Source organism: Colossoma macropomum, unplaced genomic scaffold (genome assembly GCF_904425465.1).
Source record: "Colossoma macropomum unplaced genomic scaffold, Colossoma_macropomum, whole genome shotgun sequence".
NCBI classification, from domain to species: domain Eukaryota; kingdom Metazoa; phylum Chordata; class Actinopteri; order Characiformes; family Serrasalmidae; genus Colossoma; species Colossoma macropomum.
Window position 1 is genome coordinate 27,788,117 of NW_023494786.1, and position 19,478 is coordinate 27,807,594.

The 19,478-nt window shown below is 38.3% G+C and overlaps 1 protein-coding gene across 1 annotated transcript; it reads right to left on the bottom strand.

Annotated features, from left to right (window-relative positions):
- Window positions 1–6,616: 6,616 nt before the first annotated feature.
- LOC118796837 (olfactory receptor 10A6-like) lies at window positions 6,617–13,462 on the bottom strand. The gene is made up of 2 exons (XM_036555974.1): window positions 12,534–13,462; window positions 6,617–6,647 (listed from the first exon to the last, which is right to left on the bottom strand). The coding sequence occupies exons 1-2, from the start codon at window positions 13,460–13,462 to the stop codon at window positions 6,617–6,619; spliced, it is 960 nt and encodes a 319-aa protein (XP_036411867.1).
- Between the last annotated feature and the right edge of the window lie 6,016 nt (window positions 13,463–19,478).

Genomic DNA, 19,478 nt, shown 5'->3' on the forward strand with positions numbered 1-19,478 from the left:
AAGGCTGAGGCAGATCAAACAAGATAGGGCAGGAGATGGAGGAGAGCTGCTGTGATAAAATCTGAAAGCCATAGCTAATGGGGGTTGACATTTAGGAATGGAGAATGCTAGAAGGACAATGGTGAAATCCAATCAAGTGTGGGACCAGTCCCACACTTTGTGAGTGGCAAAGTTCACTTATCAGGAGGGGCTGTATGATGCTTTAGAATGTAATGATGTAGCTCCAGATTCTGGTAGCACCAGTAAGAGTGGGTGGAGGCAATCTGTAGCTGAAAGCTGGGCTGAACGATGGCTTGCCTATGTGATGATGCCTATTGGCCAAAGAGACCATCATATTCACTGTTTTTGGGTGGAGGCATAATGTGCCAGGGTGTGGTAGTATCTGGAGTTCCATGTGTAATCTGACTTTGCAGGTTTGGAATGTTTAAGTTAGGGGGCCCCTGGTCCAAAGGTCCAAGGGTCAAGGTCCCATAGGGAATGGACCTCTTTCTCTTCCTCTCCCTTCCTCTCTTAGTTCCAGATGGATGAGATCATTTTAAAAAGGACCATATGTTCTGTTTCCTTTTTCGACAACAACCACCCTATATAAGCAGAAGGTTATACTGTTCTGGAGGGGACACTTCAGAATTGGCATGGATCCCCCCCAAGTACTTTATGGTGCTTGATATGATACTGTTTTACTTTGTAATAAACATCTCATACAAGCAAGACGGTGTCTGCGGAGACTTCTTCATCATCTTTACATCATCACTATTTAATAAACAACACTGTCATTTAGTAGTGCCAGAGGTCATGAATCATGGCCACAGCATCGTAGTGTGTTTTTGTATGATTTAGTGATTTAGGTAAGTTCACAGCATAAAACAGATAAACTGACATGGCAAACTAGTAAGCAAAAGGTGTAACATAAGAAGGTCATCCTATTAAATAGATGTGAGGCATGGTATGGGACAGACTAGAATTTCAGCTATATGCTAGAGAGTAAAGCGGTAGATAAACATGAGGAAAGAGGCAAAAAAGAAAGCAACATAAAGGAGGAAAAAGAACAAGAGAGTGGAGAAACAGTGGCCTATATCGCCAATTGGAATAGCTGTTGATGAGATGATGTCATGTAGAATGCGCATTGGTAAGGTGATGCCATTGTGATGATGTCATTGTGTAGGGCATGCATCAACACAGTGGTGCCTTCATATGGTTTACAAACCCACATGAGCACTGAGCAGTGGCTGCAGGGAGCAAGACTTGTTTATCTCTCGTATAGCTGAGACAAAGTGGAATGATTCAGTCCAGGTGAAGCGATTTATCCCACAAAATGCACTGGTGCTTTGTGTTTGGTCGCAGTTAGGTCAGGGGTGCCGTGAGGACAAGGCTTGCAGGTGCGAGGGAAAGAGTTTATTTATAGAACAACATCTATAGAACCTCTTATTAATTTAGCAACTCCAGCCTTTTTGATCATCCATTTAGCTTACTATAAGTGTTTTCTTGACAAAACCTTATTACATAAGTTAAACAACCATTTGCTGTATAACAGAAACTTCCTATTTTTTTGTCATAAGATCTGACAGGTCAAAATAAGATTTTTTTACAAATTCATATTACAGAAGCAAATCTTATCTTAATATAGATGTATCTAACAGTTTGTTATCTCGAGTCGGGAAATCTTAACCTATGCAACTGAAATTGGTAATCAACTGTTATGTTTGTTAACAAGCAACTGATAATCTGTGCACAGCTGCAACATACACCTAATCAAAATGATGTTCGAATTGTAAGTTACATGTAACAAAGATAAAAACAAAAGTGAAGTGCAGTAAGAGATTATTAATATTAGTTTCAGCTTCCATTTCTCAAACACTTCAGCCGGCCAGACAAACCATCACCATCACTGCCATGTTTAATCTGATGAGTGTTTATTAATATTAACGCATAAGATGGGATGGTGGAGGTCAAGCCTGCAGTGTCTGGGTTTTTTGCAATGCAGAGTTAGTAAAGAATGAATGATTATGTACCAAAATCATTACAACTCGCAGTCGTTAAACCCCTACTTAAAAAGCAAGATCTTGATCCCAATGAACTTGCCAACTATAGACCAATTTCCAATCTCCCTTTCATTGCTAAAATCTTAGAAAAAGTGGTCTCACATCAACTGTGCTCCAATCTACAAGAAAACTCTCTCCATGAGATGTTTAAGTCTGGCTTTAGACCCTTTTACAGTACTGAAACAACATTAAATAGAGTAGTAAATGATCTCCTTGTGTCTCTCGATAGTGTCCATATTTGCATACTAGTCCTTCTAGATCTCAGTGCATCATTCGATGCTATTGACCACAAGATCCTCCTTGATAGGCTGGAAAACCTGGTTGGTATCAAAGGACAGGCTATCTGACAGACCGTTATCAATTTGTCAGTGTTAACAATAAACACTCTGATTGTACAATATGGTGTCCCCCAAGGATCTGTTCTCGGGCCGCTGCTTTTCACTCTGTACATGCAACTTGGTAACATATTTCACAGGGTCTGCATTAGTTTTGACTGCTACGTGGATGACACACAACTTTACATATCTGCTAATCCAAATGAGGCTCTGAATGTAAATTATCCTGAAGAATGTGTTAAAAATATCAAAAGCTGGATGACCAACAATTTCTTTCTTGTTAATCCTAACAAAACTGAGGTCCTACTGCTTGGACCCTAAGCAGAGATCTCAACTCTCCAAATTTGAACTAAATTTAGATGGCCATACGGTCATTCCAAGCACTACTGTAAAAAATCTAGGTGTCATCTTCGATTCCAGTCTCTGTTTTGATACACGCTCATGGGGGCTTGGACCCAGATTTTTCTGTAAAGCTGCTTTGTGACAACACCTGTTGTAAAAAGCGCTATATAAATAAACTTTGACTTGACTTGACAAGAAAAACATGTCAAGTGAACCATTTTGCAACATTAATAAATGTATTGTCATTATACCAGTATTATATTATATTATTATAATGTTTTATTATTATGTATTATATTGTACTAGTATTGTAATATAATAGTAATGAACTATGCTGCCTTTTACCTTTGCCTAAAAACTATAGAAACTGTTAAAACAGAAGTTAAGGACACCAATGGGGTTATCTGAAATACTGTTCTACATCAAGTCTTCACTGAAGTTGCCATGGTGACCAAACAGATGAGATTTTAGAATTAAGATGTTTCTGTATTATGGCCCCAGGCCTACATGTTGTTGCATGCGGGCCATCTATCATTATGCCTGTGAAACATTTTTACGTTAGATTATAGTTAGTTTGGTTGCTGATTCACAAACATTACATTTTATGCAAAGGTGGGTAGCTTGTTTCATTTACTCAAATACATGAGTATTTTCTCAAGCATATTAGTAAGTAAAGAATCTACTTTTTACTCTGTTATATTTTAGCCATATATATTAAGTTTCTAAATTCTTTTGCATTTAATTATGTTTTGTTGGTAGCTGCATCTTTACTGCCTTGACACTGGTCACATCTCTAACCTTAGAGCTTTAGCATTTATTCTAGATCCAGAAAAGAGAAGAATCGAGATTAACAATCTTCAGTTTCTAGGCTGAGAGATGCTGGATGTTCTAAGAAGTTCCACTCTAGTGTTATGAGTTACTCAGTACTTAGGTGGTGAAGTACTGATACATCTGTACTTCTATCTTCAAGTTATTTTAAAAAAAGACATTTTTACGTATACGTGATACTTTATTTTACCCAAGAACTTAGTAGTTTAGGTTTAGCCTACTCTACCCACCTCTGCCTATGTATGTGAGTACATGTCCCTATCAATACAAACTAAGCTGCAGGGTCTAAAAGCTTTGCAAACCCACTTAACCTATTTAATGATATTATATATCATTATATCATTTTGGAGAATTTAGGCCTACATTATCGACTAGGAATGTTATTTATTGTAGCTAAAAAGGCTGTTGTCATCTGACACAGCCCCCTATCCCGAACCCTCAAGTTTTGTTGCTATTAACAACAATACACTGTTATGTTGGAACAAAACCTTGCCTCTGATTTTGCAATGATTTTGTTATTTTTCATTTTTTAAACTAAACTGGTAAATACCAGCTGCTTTTTTACATTGTGTGAAAATGTTATGATGAATAGGTCAATAAAAACATTTTTTTTTACATTGAATTACTCACACACACACACACACAAACATTTTCTGAAACCGCTTATCCTTCTGGGTCTCGGGGGTGCTGGAGTCTTTGCCAGCAGTCAATGGGTGGAAGGCCTTACTAAGGTAAGTTTATTCATTTTAAAATGAATTACCTCCCTGACTAATGTAAATGAAGCTATTCATTTATAGTTATTTTTATATTATTTATATATTATTATATTATTTATATGTAGTCAGCTCACAAATTTATTTATAGCATTTTTGGTTAACATTAACTACTGGAAATAAAATATTCTTTGATTATAAAGTCTTTTACATAATGTCACGGCAACAACCTTAGTTAGGGACTCCTAAATCCAGAAATGAAGGTCAATGGCTTAGCAGGGGTCATTAACGTGGAATACAGCTTTGCCTTCATAAGGGAAAGCAAAAATAATAAAAACAAAAAAAAAACTATTTATGCATATAGGGACTTCACCATTTCTTCACAACTGAATAAAGTATTTTAATGTTGGCTAAAGTGAGTTTTGGTGCTTGATGCCTTGTGATGTACATAAGACGGCAAGGTCTGTTGCAAGAAGGCTCAAATGTATTAGGTATATAAGCCATAGCTGTTTAGATAAAATGAGATGTGTAAAATGTTGGACGGATATTAATATAATTATTATCATTGTAAATAATACTGATCTCCACACGTTACTCTTCTACCCATTTCATTTGTAAATGTTATATGTTTTGGACTCAGTATCATTTAATTATGCACAGGCAGAACACATTACATTTTGCCTCTTGAATGCAGGGCACTTGAATTACCAGAGTATATTTTTTGTTCTTTTCTTTTTTTTGTAGCTTCAGACCTGCAGGACCAGATTTAGATACAACTGATTCTACACAGTTGATCTTCACCACATATTAAGTCCAATTAGATTAGTGTTAAAAAATGGAAAATCTAGTTGGATTCAATGCTGAATGGTCAAAACATTTACGGGAACAGTTTTCGTAGCTCTGTTAGTTTCCACATTATTAAACAAGCTTAGGACCTTTATGCATGAAGCATCTTCTCATTGGCTTCTAGTATAATTGTGTTTCAAGTCAACAGGTTTTCTGTTCTTTTACCATAAACAGAGAAATTTGAAATCATTGTCCATATTGACCATACACTGCAGATGTGGTAGAAAAACTGCAAAACACTGGAGTGTTCCATTAAGGTACAGTGCTAGTCTTATTTTGACGCATTGCATCCTATGCCCCCTGACATCATTTCTACCCTGAAGATAAGTGGCAAACCTGGAGCTATGTCCTAAAGCCCTGATGAAGCCCTGATGCCATGATATGGTAATTAGTTATGTTCTCTGAATCAAAAGGCCTCAGTTTGATGACAGACACTCTATCAGCTCCTCCATAACGTTTCTACTTTTGCAATAGTACATCAACAAAACCACAATAGGTGAACTCTATCATGATATCTAATCATTGCATAATTTCATTAGGAAACTGAGTAGAGTGACATATGATTGGCCTAATACAAAATAAAAGGATATTCATTGATAGAGGACTGGACACCAGAATTGGTTTCTCAGTTTAGCCAGATAACTTAAGCCCAAAGTCAGGACTGTCCAGTAGGAAAAGAACAGAGGGAAATTCATATTGGGCACTCTTCTTTTTCTGGCTTAAGCTGTGTGGCTAACTGAGAAATTCAGCTTTGTGAAATATATTATTCATAAATTAACAATCCGAAATCATAAAGAATACATTAAAATAAGACATGCAAATTCTCTACTGGTTCAATATAATCATTATGTCTGTTCTATTTGAGCTCTGCAAATACTGTAATATTAACAGAGTTTATATAAGGTATGTTTAGATTAACAACTAAAATAATTAGGAAGTGGAATCAAACACTAATCATGTGTTTATTTCTAAAAATCCAGGCCTTCTGGATCCTCTCACAGATGCAGAAATGAGCGTTATCAGAAAGGTGTTTTATACCTTTCTTTTTTAAAGAGTTGTGACATTTATGGTAAAATGAAGGCCTTATTCTGGTTTGCCACATGTACTTAATAAATGGGTTCATATAATGTTCAGTTTTGTGTTTAATTCTGTTTAGTATTCATTACTTATTGGATTGTCACTGCGTTATGTTGTTGAAGTAAGAATTCCATTGCAGTTTGTGCAAATGATAAGAAAGAGCTTTGACTTCTGACTTAGCTTTGATTTGATGGACAACATAAGACCCTGATTGGCTTCTGATTGGTGCAAATGTCCTCTTATCACATGGTTTCACAAGTAACATAATGTGTACAATGTAGAAATATATTGTCATTTCATTTTTAACTGTACATAAGGAATATTTTGTTTCTACACAATGCAAAAACATCCTGAATGGATAAAAAGGTGAAATTTATGTCCTTCGTGCCCTTTAGGTCCACATAAATCTTGCATGTATAGTAGACATATGCACATTTTAACTTACAAACTGAAGAAATGTTGATCTGGCTAAAGCACCTGGCACTCTATTAGTGGCTGCTGTGTCTGATCCACTGTTAATGCATTGTCAGTCCACTGCTAAGAATGATCCACCACCCAAACAATATCTGCTCAGTGGTGGGTCTTGACCATTGTAGAACAAGCTAAAGGGGGATTATTCAGAGAATCATGGATTACAACTAATTCTGTTTACTTTACAGGACCAGATTTTAAAAACAGTTAATCACATTTATCAAATGAGTTTCATGTTTTGATGACTTTAAGCTCTCAACAGTACAAGGACAACATATTTACTGTTTCCAGTAATTGTATTGTTTTTCTTTTTTTTTCATGTGCTTATTCTAATTTTGATGCATCCAACATGAAAAAAAATCTTTCATTTTTTGACATGATTTTGAGAACAGCAGCTGCCCTTTACATTGTATAAAAAAATTCATGGCAAATGGGCCAATAGAAATGCTCCAAAACAGTTTGGAATAAAAACTGAAAGGGTTCCTTTGTGGTGAGATGCAATGGTGACCCAGGGGAGAAGAAGTGGACATGGTTAGCTGAGCTGTTGCAGAGGAGAAACCTGAGAAGAAAAAAATGTCTGGAAGTATGGTGAAGCATCAGATGTGGGATGATGAGAGATGGAGCCAGCAAGCAGGATCGCTGAGGCAGATCAATCAAGATAGGATGTGAGATGGAGGAGAGCTGCTGTGGTAAAATCTGAAAGCCATAGCTAATGGGGGTTGACATTTAGGAATGGAGAATGCTAAAAGGACAATGGTGAAATCCAATCAAGTGTGGGACCAGTCCCAAACTTTGTGAGTGGCAAAGTTCATGGGAACTTTCATCCCCCTTATTAAGTGCACCTCCAGGGGCTGAAAATGTCCAGTGACCCATTTTGTCTAGAAGGGAAGTTGGTTCAAATGATGTCCCAGTAGATGGGAGAGAGGACAAGCTTAGGAAACTACAAAATGGTACACACATGGATTGAGGCACTCCAGACAGTGAGGTTCACTGGTGTCAATAATGAGAAGACAGCAGTGGGTCTTGAGGGTCTGCAGGTTGAGGTTACAGGAGATGTAGAGCATCAGGCCATGGTAGGTGGAATTCAAAGGTGCAAATTGGACAGATTTACGGAGCCAGTGGAGGGGTATTGCAAACAGCTTGGATGCTCCATGGGTGCAGGAATGAGGAAGTGGAGGGGACATGATGAGTCAAGCACTAATAAGAGGGGCAGCCAGGGACAAAGGGTGGTGGCGTCATGTGAGAAATGATAGAGCCATCCCAGAGGTGGAGCAAGAGAAGGTTAAGTAATCAAGATCAATTAATGCTAACAACAGTACACTGGCAGTGAACACTACAGACAAAAGAACTGATTAAGCAATTCCTTGGCAAGAGCTCATGCAGTGAGATTAAAACTAGTGATTTAGGTGAGTTTACAACATACAACGGATAAGCCGACATGGCAAACTAGTAAGCAAAAGGCTTAACATAAGAAGGCTGTGCATCCTGTTAAATAGATGTGAGGCATGGTATGGGACAGACTGGAATTTCAGCTATATGCTAGCGAGTACAGCGGTAGATAAAAATGAGGAAAGAGGCAAAAAAGAAAGCAACATAAAGGAGGAAAAAGAACAACAGTGGAGAAATGGTGGCCTATGTCACTTGGAATAGCTGTTGATGAGGTCATGTCACGTAGAATGCGCATTGACATGGTGATGCCATTGTGATGATGTCATTGCGTAGGGTGTGCATCAACACAGTGGTGGCCTCACATGGTTTACAAACCCACATGGTGGAGCAGTGGCTGCAGAGAGCAAGCCTTGTTTACCTTTCGTGGAGCTGAGACAAAGTGGAATGATTCAGTCCAGGTGAAGCGATTTATCCCACAAAATGCACTGGTGCTTTGTGTTTGGTCGCAGTTAGGTCAGGGGTGCCGGGAGGATGAGGCTTGCAGGTGCGAGGGAAAGAGTGGAGTTGCATGAGTCACGTGAGCTGCCAAGGTGTAGCTGAGGAAGTCGGCAAATCTCATCTTAATATAGAAGTAATATAGAAATCTTACAGCACGATATCTCAAACAGGGAAATCGTAACCTATGCAACTGAAATTGGTAATCAACTGTTATCTTGTTACCAAGCAACTGATGATCTGTGCACAGCTGAAACATACACGTTAGAGGTGGGAATCTTTAGGCACCTCACGATTCGATTCGATTCCAATTCAGAGGGCTGCGATGCGATTATAAAACGATTATCGATGCATCTCGATGCATCTTTTTTCTCTATACAGGATTTCTATCTTCCTACTGTCTGAGGACTTGGTAGTTTTAAAGCAAAGTATTTGTAATGAACCATAATGTAAATGCATTATGGATCATTACAAATACTTTGCTTTAAATATCTTTTATTAATAAATCAAATGGAAGTGATGTGGCAAGTGAACTAGAAGGCTCTCATTCAGAGACGCTGCTGCCACTCATCTGCGATAAGATGCGCTGTTACCCTGAAATAAGGTCCAGTGGTAATGGGTGTCCACGCAGCACGTTACAGCCGTCCTTCCCGTTTTCTTTAGTGATTTTATAACTTCGGTTTTCGTCTCGTTGTGCAGCAGTTACATTCGGCGCCTCAGTCAGAATTTAAGGTGAAAATTAGAACGAGAAGCTGGCGAATGAGAAGCGACTTCAGCCTCGTAAAACAGCCGGATACTGAGACATTTTACAAGAAACTCTTCTAGTTTTGAAGAAAAGTTTTCTGGCGGAGATGGGAGGAAAGCAGCTAAAGCTAAAGCTTAAAGCAGAGCGAAGTAAATCTGCGCTCTCGTTTATATTTTTAGCCCATATTACGACATTAACACATACTGGACATTAAATGTTGTGGCTCCCAAGGTGGTTTGACTTCGTTGAAAGGCAAAACGTCTCTTCTTATCATTTGTGACTCCTGATCTAACCTGGCTTTAACGCAGAGGCTGTCGGTCGGATTTCTCGCTCATCCAGTAGTGTTTTTGTTGTGTGCCGCCACAGACTGTCCGGGCGCTGCACTTCCGCACTTTCAGTTCCGCCTTTCGCGTTCCGTCAACATTACGTTATAAATTAAATATTTAGAAAATCGATTTTTGACACTTGTGAATCAAATCAGAATCGTTCACGTCCGCATCGCGATGCATCTAAGAATCGAGTTTTTCCCGCACCCCTAATACACATAATCAAAATAATGTTAAAGTTGTAAGTTTCAGGTAAAAAGATAAAAACAAAAGTAAAGTGCAGTAAGAGATTATTAATATTAGTTTCAGCTTCCATTTCTCAAACACTTCAGCCGGCCAGACAAACCATCACTGCCATATTTAATCTGATGAGTGTTTATCAACATTAACGGATAAGAGGGGATGGTGGAGATCATGACTGCAGTGTCTGGGATTTTTAAAATGAGTTAGATAAGAAAAACATCTCAATTGAACCATTTTGCAACATTAATAAATGTAATGTCATTATATTAGTAATGAACTATGCTGCCTGTTACCATTGCCTAAAAACTATATAAAATGACAGTTAAAACAGAAGTTAAGGACACCAATGGGGTTGTCTGTAATACTGTTCTCTTATCTGGAGTTTGGATAAGATTATGAATTTAAGAATGATTATTCTGTAATAGCTACTGTCCTACATCAAGTCTTCACTGAAGCTGTCATGGTGACCAAACAGATAAGATTTCAGAGTTAAGATGTTTCTGTAATATGGCCCCAGGCCTGCATGTTGTTGCATGCTGGCTATCTATCATAAAAACCTCTGGGAAACGCTAGATTTCTAGATTATAGTTAGTTCGGTTACTGATTCACAAACATTAAATTTTATGCAGAGGTAGTACTTGTTTCATTTACTCCAGTACAAGCTTTTCTGAGTATTTTCAAATCATAATACTTCCACATTTACTCAAGTATATTAGTAAGTAAAGAATTTACTTTTTACTCTGTTTTATTTTGGTCATTTATATTAAGTTTCTAAATTCTTTTGCATTTAATTACATTTTGTTGGTAACTGCATCTTTATTGAGTGGATACTGGTCACATCTCTACCTTTAGAGCTTTAGTATTTTATTTTAAATCGAAAAAAGAGAAGAATGGAGCCTAACAATCTTCAATTTCTAGGTTGATAGATGCTGAATGTTCTAGGAAGTTCCACTGCAGTGCTATAAGTTACTCAGTACTTAAGCAGTGAAGTACTGATATGACTGTATTTCTATACTTCAGGATGTCTAATCCCTGAACCCTCAAGTTTTGTTGCTATTAACAACAATATACTGTCACTGTTGGAACAAAATCTTGCATCTCTGATTTTGTTATTTTTTATTTTTTAATTTTTATTTATTTGGTAAATACCTGCTACCAGCTACATTATATGAAAATGTCATGATGAATAGGCCAATATATTTTTTTTACATTAACTTATTAATTTAATATAAGTATACTGATTTAAAAATCAATTACTACCCTGACTAATGTAAATGAAGCTATTCATTTATATTTATTTATATATTCTGTCAGCTTTTTGGTTAACATTAACTACTTGAAATTAAATTTTCATTGATTATTAATCATGTCTTCTACATAATGTCATGGCAACAAGCTTAGTTAGGGACTCCTACTCTAGAAATGTCCTGAGCCTGAGGGTAAATCCAGAAATGAAGGTCATAGGGCTTGGTGGTCAATAATTTGGAATACAGCTTTGCCTTCATAAGGAAAAGCAAGAAAAAAATATTTATACAAATAGGGACTTCACTATTTCTTACAATTTTATAAAGTATTTTCATATTGGGTAAAGTGAGTTTTGGTGCTTGATGCCTTGTGATCTACATAAGACTGCAGGGTTTGTTGCAAGAAGGCCCAAATGTATTATGTATATAAGCCATAGCTGTTCAGATAATATGAGATGTGTAAAATGTTGGATGGAAATATTAATATAATTATTTTCATTTCTGATCTCCACACATTCCTCTTTTACCCATTTCATTTGTAAATGTTATATGTTTTAGACCATTTTAAATTCACATCATTTAATTATGCGCAGGCAGATCACATTGCATTCTGCCTCTTGAATGTAGGGCACTTCAATAACCAGAGCATATTTGGTATTCTTTTTGTTTTTCTTTGTAGCCTGAGACCAGCAGGGCCACATTTAGATACAGTAGATTCTACACAGTTCATCTTCAAATACATATTTTGTCTAATTAGATGTGTTAAAAAATGGAAAAAAAATTGAAAGAAAACAAATTAACATCTATCCTCAATGAAGTCACTGTGATCAATACACTTCGCTTCTGTTTCTGCTTCTTTAACAGTAGCCACTGCATCAAGCTCTGTTTCCATATTTATTAGTCAAATTATGAACAAATCTGTCATACAGTCATATACAAGGGTTGGGCAACCATTGTCAAATGACATTTTGTTGATTGTCTAAGTGAAAATGAGTACACTTATCCTCTACAGAGAAAAAAAAACAAAAAAAAACTTTTGCACATTTTAATGCACAATTACTGATTACTTGCTGAATTTAGCACACTGGGGAAAAAGAAAAAAATACAGAAAATGTGGCCTGTGAAAATATATGGTTATATATATATTTTTTTTTCAAAATCTTAAAGTCAGCTAATAAATAGATACTCTGTACTAAAGAAATCTCATGCAGAAAATCAACAAAATGTTGGACATTAGATGTGCTAACTTTTGTACATGACTGTACATTTTATAAATACACTGGGATGCAGACAACCTACAAGAAAAGGTGCATTTAATACCAAGTGTAAAGATGGTCAAAACTAGCTTTCATTATAAAATTAACAAATTAACAAAGCTGATTATCTACTCAAAGATTTACTTTTACACAGACATATCAAAGCAAGCTCACTTGATTCCATTGTAATTGTCTTATCAAAATCTTCTTCACCTCTTGTGTCCTCAAACAGTAGATTAGTGGGTTGATCACAGGAGGCAGCAAGCTATACAATGTGACAATAGCTATTTGTAAATCAGGATTAAAAGTGATGCCACTATAGGCGGCCGCATAGTTAAAACACCTGGGTATAAAGTACAGAGTAATTATGATGAGTTGAGATGTACAAGTAGAGAAAGTCTTCAGTCGCCCACCAGCACTCGAGACTTTTAGGACTTCTACAATAATGCAGCTATAGGAGAAGACGATAATGGCAAGAGATCCCAGCAATATTAGCATGGCAAAAACAAAAGCTGGAAAACTATATGGAGTTCTGTCAGTGCACGCAAGTCGTGTAATTGAGACGTGGTCACAGTAGCAGTGCAAAATGGTGTTGGCTCCACAATAAGGGAGAGGGTAAGCTCGAATGGCCATCATTAGGGTGATGGAATGACCCATAACCCAGGCCACCAGGCTCAGAATGAATACATTTCTGTTTGTCATAACATTGTGATACTGAAGTGGGTAACAAACTGCTACATATCGGTCTATGGCCATTAGTGCCAGTATGTGTGAAGTGACTCCGCCAAAGTAATGCACTAAATACATCTGAATAAAACAACCAAAAAATGAAATGGTCCCAGCTTGGAACCAGTATCTGGCAATGATCTTTGGTAAAGTGCTTGTGCTGAACAGTACGTCAGAAATGACTAGACTTATAAAGAAATAATATACAGGTTTATGGAGACTTTTTTCTGTTGCAAAGAGAAAAAGAAATATTCCGTTCCCTATTAAAGTGCACAGATAAACAAAAAACATAGCTGCTGATACAAGGCCATAGTAGTTAGGGTGAAGTCCAGGAAAGCCAACAATGAAAAAGTCCTTCACAAATGTTATGTTTCCCATCGACATCATGGGTTGACGTTCTTAAAATGCAAAAATGAATTCAACACATACCAGCATTGTGGAATATAATGAACACTGTGTGTATGAACACTATAAAATATTTTGTGATAGGTAATTTACTATTATTTTACATTGTCTCTCTCTTCTTACAGATTGTATTATTTACATTGCATGTAATTCATAAAAAAATGACAATGACAATGTGTTCCCTTCTTACCTGGATTAGAGAGTGCTGTGAACTGGCATAGCACATCAGGAACTGGTGTGTTTATGCTTTTGGAAAATGTATTTATAATTTTCCAATACAGATCTCACATGACCAGGACGTGAGGGGACTCATTTTATACAGTAGCTCCAGAGACTTATGTATGAAGTAATAGGACTACAATTACTGGATGAGAAATTTCACCTTGTCTTTGGACCTCTTATATGACTAGCCGGTTAGAGTTTTTGCTTTGCTCATGAACCTTTTCCTCCTTCAACTCATCAGGACCTCTATGTATACATGTGTCTACGCTCTAAATGCTTTATGTTCAGAACATTATGGTATGGTTTTTGTAGCTCTGTTAGTTTCCACATTATTAAACAAGCTTTGCACCTTTATGCATGAAGCATCTTCTCATTGACAACATGTTTAAAATTATTGTCCCTATTGACCATACACTGCAGATGTGGCAGACAAACTAATGTGTTCCATTAGCATACAGTGTTAGTCTTATTTTGATGCATTGCATCCTATGCCCCCTGAAATCATTCCCACCCTGAAGATAAGTGGCAAACCTGGAGCTATGTCCTAAAGCCCTGACGTTGTTGCTTACAATATGACAAATAATTGTAAACAGTGGTCATGATTAAATTTTATTAACTCTATCAAAAGCAAACAGTTGTAATATAATATAATTACCATGATAATATGGTAAAGATGCCATGATTTGGCCTATCATGACATCTAAACATTGCATAATTTAATTGTGAAACAGTAGAGTGAAACATTATTGACTGATACAAATTAAAGGATATTTACTAATAGAAGACTGGACACCTGAAGTGCTGAGAGAATTATCTTTGGGCTTGTCGATGTGTGAGCTACTAGACCAAGGCCAGGGGGGCATATTTCACAAAGAAGGATTCCTAAATTTAGTGAGATAAATTAAGCCCAAAGTTAGGCTTGTCCAATAGGAAAAGAGCTGAAGGACATTCTTATTGGACAGTCTTCATATTTGGGCTTAAGCTGTCTGGGTAACTGAGAAAATCAGCTTTGTGAAATATATTGTTTATAAATAAACAATCCAAAATAAGGATTAATTAAAAATGAGACATGCATTTTCTCTACTGGTTCTTGTCCATGCAAAGCTTGTACTTTTATGGCTACTGTGCAATGTGTACTAACTAGTGGGCCTAATATTTTCTGTGAAATAAAAGAAAAAAACAATGCTTGTCTAATTTTATATTTATTTTTATACAATTTAATCATTATGCTTGTTCTATTTGAACTCTGCAAATACTTTAGTATGTACTGAGTTTATATAAGGTATGTTATTGACCTTTTGCTTAGGACTTCAGGAGCTGAATGGAAAGCCTAATGTGTGTGATCAACCACTAACATAATTAGGAAGAGTGTTTTTTTAACCTTTTTTTTCACAGAGTTTTGACATTTATGGCAAAGTAAAGGCCTTTATGTAATGTATGTATTTATGTGGTTGTGATGTGGTTCAGCACAGTTCAGCAGGAGAACAGTACAGTCTCTGCAGTAAGGAGACTTGTTGTAGAGCCTTATAGTAGAGGGTAAGAAAGATCTTACATGGCACTCTTTAACGCAGCACAGCTGCAGCAATCTACCACTGAATGTGCTTCTCTGTTTATCGAGTGTAGCATGCAGGGGGTGTGAGGTGTTGTCCAAGATGACTAACAGCTTGTTGAGAGTCCTTTGTTCTGCCTTAACCTCTGAACAGTCCAGCTTGACTCCAACAACAGAGCCAGCATTCCTAATAATTTTATTATTTGTTCAGGGTACTTTTGTTAATGCTGCTGCCCCAGCACACAACAGCAAAGAATAAAGCACCTGCTACAGTAGACTGGTAGAATGTCCATAGGAGCTTTGTGTACACACCAAAAGACCTTAGCATCCTCAGGAAGTCCAGGCGGATTTAGCCTTTCTTGTACACAGCATGAGTGTTACAGTTCCAGTCCAAGTCAAGTCAAGAGGCTTTTATTGTCATTATATCTATGTACAAGTACAAAGTGGAGCAAAATTACGTTCCTCCAGGAACAAGGTGCAGCATGGAACAAAATAGAGAGTACAGTGAAAACGTGCAGATGTAAGTGTGCAGAACATTAAACTAGAAACAATACAATATATATGATAATTAAAGCAGACATTAGACACAGTAAACAGACAGGACAGTGCAGCACCGACAAAGCACTCATTTCTGAGCATGAGGTAGTAAGAATAAGATGCTCTAGATGCTCCAGTACCTTCTGCCAGATGGCAGCAGTGAAAAAAGTCCATGTGAGAGATGGATGGGGTCATCCACAATGCTGGTGGCTTTGCGGATGCAGCATGTGGTGTAAATGTCCAGGATGGAGGGGAAAAAAAAATCCTATTCCTATTCGCTGTAGGGTCTTGTGGTCAGAGACATTGCAATTCCCACACCAGGCGATGATGCAGCTGCTCAAGATGCTCTCCACAGCCCCCCCTGTAGAACATGGTGAGGATGGGAGGGGGAGATGAGGTTTCTTCATAGGAAGTAGAGGTGCTGCTGGGCTCTCTTGGCTATGGAGTTCTCTGTGATGTGGACACCGAGGAACTTAGAGCAGAGTGAACAGCAGTGGACTAAGCACACAGCCCTGAGGAGCACCAGTGCTCAGTATGGTGGTGCTGGAGATGTTATTACCTATCTTGACTAACTAAGGTCTCTCAGTCAGTAAATTTAAACAGCAGGGATTTGCAAATGCATTCTTGCCTATAGTCAATTAAAAACAGTACAACTAATTTAAGGTTTCAACTAACTAACTTTATCAGTTTCTATATATACATGTTTATTCTAAATTTGATGCCTGCAACATGAAAAAAAAATGTTTTTATATATGATTTGAGAACACCAGCTGCCCTTTAAATTGTTTGAAAAAAAAATTAATGATGAATGGGCCAATAAAAATGCTCCAAAACTGCTTGGAATAAACTTTGAAAGGGTTCCTCTGTGGTGAGATGCAACAGTGACAGAGGGTACAAGAAGTGGACTTTGTTGAAAAAGAAAAGCAGTCAAGCTCAGCTGAGAGGATGGGAGATGAAGTAGAGCTGCTGTGGCAAAATCTGAAAAGTGTAGCTGATGAGGTTGAAATTTAGTGCACTGGGGTACTGAGATGAATGGTGAAGAGGAGCTAGGTCTGTGGATGCAGCATAGAAGGAAGGATGCTGGAAGGGCAATGATGAAATCTAATGAACTGGGGGACCAGTCCCCTGCTGCAGCATTGTGAGTGGCAAAGTCCATGGGATCCCTTGTAGGTTTAAAAAGAAGTCACAACAAGGGACTACAGAGGTAAAATGACAATTACTAGTAGCAGGAGGGGCTGCATGATGCTTGAAAAGGTAATGATGCGGTTCCACATTCTGGTAGCACCAGTAGTGGGTGGAGGCAATCTGTAGCTAAAGGTGGGCTGACCGATTGATTTCCTATATGAACGAAACCATCATATCTACTGTTTTTGGGTTGAGGCATAATGTGCCAGACTGCCATTTAAATGTGCCATGAATCATGGTCACAGCATCACAGTGCATAGGTGTGTGATTACTTCAGAGTAGTGCAACTTCTCTTCAGCCCTAGTTGGAGGAGCACTGCCAGGGGCTTGGAATGTGCAGTAAGGTGTTCTGTTAGGACAAGCTTAGGAAGCTGCAAAATGGTACATTGATTTAGGTACTCCAGACAGTGAAGTTCACTGGTGTCAATAATGAAATGCCAGAGGAGTGTTAGGACATGGAGAAGATGTAAGTTCTTGCCCTGAGGATTTGCAGATGTAGATGAGGTGACAGGAGATGTAGAGCATCAGGCCTTGATAGGTGGAATTCGAAGGGTGGAGTGGAGATGCAAATTGGGCAGAGAATTACAGAGCCAGTAGAGGGGTACTGCAAAGAACTTGGATGCTCCATGGGTGCAGAAATGAGGAATTGGTGGTGACATGAGTCAAGCAGTAATAAGTGGGGCAGCCAGGGAAGAGGGGTGGAGGCTTCATGTGGGGAATGATAAAGCCATCCCAGGGATGGAACAAGAGGAGGGAAAGGTGTGTGCTTGGAGAATCCATGAGTGTTGTCCAAAGAGGACTGGAAGATACATGCAGAGTCAGGCATTGGTGGATAGAATGGCAGGGTAGAGAGATTGGAGCACTAATGCTGTGGGAAGTGGTTAGACTAGCTGAGGAGTTGAGACTTGGAGGGTCGATGGTCACAGGCCAGAAGTAATAGGAGGAGGCATTGAGTGCCAAACATTGCAATGGAGCAGCAAAAGGGCACTGGAGCAAGTTAGGATTGGGTTGATGGCAGGAGCTGAAGAATAGGAAACCTGGAATGAGGAGGTACAACGGATCAAGGGGGTGGGGGCAGGATGAAGGATGAAAAAGGGGATGAAGGGAGGATGAGGGATGAAAGGGGGATGAGGGGAGGATGTGGGACAGGGGGAAAGGAGAGATAGAGAGAGGATGGGATTCATCACATTTGTCTGCCAAGGAGAGGAACTGTCGTATGAATGAAGGACTGTGTTTCTACTGTGGCAGCGCAGACCACTTTCTACGTGAGTGTCAGGCTCGCTCAAACTGAACTAGTGAAAAGTGCCAGTGCTTTTTACAATGAAAATTTATCCTTCCTGGTGCTAGAATCATCTGAATTTTCAGTAATATTAGGCCTCCCCTGGTTAGAACAGCATAATCTTTGTGTTTCTTGGTCTAAATACTGCTATCAAAATTGTCTTACTTTTCCAGCAGTTCAAGTAAGCCTTACATCTGTAGAAAGTCCTAACTCAGAGACCATATGTAGTATCCCAGTTGAATAGTCTGATCTCCAGGAGGTGTTTAATGAGACAAGTGCCATCAAATTGCCACCACATCGCACATATGATTGCACTATTAAACTACTAGAAAATGCTACTCTTTCTAAGTCTAGGACTCAAAAGGAAGAATAGGCTATGAACACATACATACAAGAAGCATTGGAGCAGGGATTTATTAGACCTTAAATGTCACCAACTGCTTCAGGATTTTTCTTTGTTAAAAAAAAAGGAATGGAGGTCTTTGTCTTTGCATAGATTATCGAGCATTAAATCAAGTCACTGAGAAATACCCCTACCCACTTCCCCTCATCCCAGTGGCCTTAGAGCAACTTAGAGGAGCCCAGTATTTTACCAAACTATATTTACACAGTGCATATAATCTGGTGAGAGTTTGTGAGGGAAATGAGTGGAAGACAGCATCTGTTACCACTAGGGGGCACTATGAATATCTTGTTATGCCTTTCGGTTTATCAAATGCCCCTTCTGTGTTTCATGCCTTCATTAATGATGTTCTACGGGACATGACTGGTCTGTTCATGATCGCATACATCGGTGATACTATAATTTGCTCTCCTAACTTTAAGACTCACATTCAACAGGTTTGTTCGGTCCTTCAAAGACTCATTGTAAACAGCTGTTATGTCAAAGGTGAGAAATATGAATTTCACAGGCAAACAGTGTCTTTTCTAGGATATGTTATTAATCAGAACGGTGTATTTATGGGTGACCACAAGGTGGAAGCCATAGCAAACTGGCCCCAACCTAATTCTGTTAAGGAACTACAATGTTTCCTGGGTTTTGCTAACTTTTATAGAAGGTTTATCTGAAACTTTAGAAGCATCACAGCTCCCTTGATGGCTCTCTTAAAGGGCTCACCTCGTAAACTGTGTTGGACCCCTCAAGCAGCGAGTAATTTCAACTCGCTTAAGGAGTCTTTTACATCTGCCCCGGTGCTTAAACACCCTGACTCAGTTGAACCTTTTATA

Excerpts from the sequence above, each read along its gene's own strand:
- LOC118796837 (XM_036555974.1), bottom strand. The coding sequence starts at position 13,462 with ATGATGTCGATGGGAAACATAACATTTGTGAAGGACTTTTTCATTGTT. Across the intron at positions 6,648-12,533 it reads ATTTTGATAAGACAATTACA|CAGATCAACATTTCTTCAGT; the intron begins ATGGAATCAAGT and ends AGGTGCTTTAGC.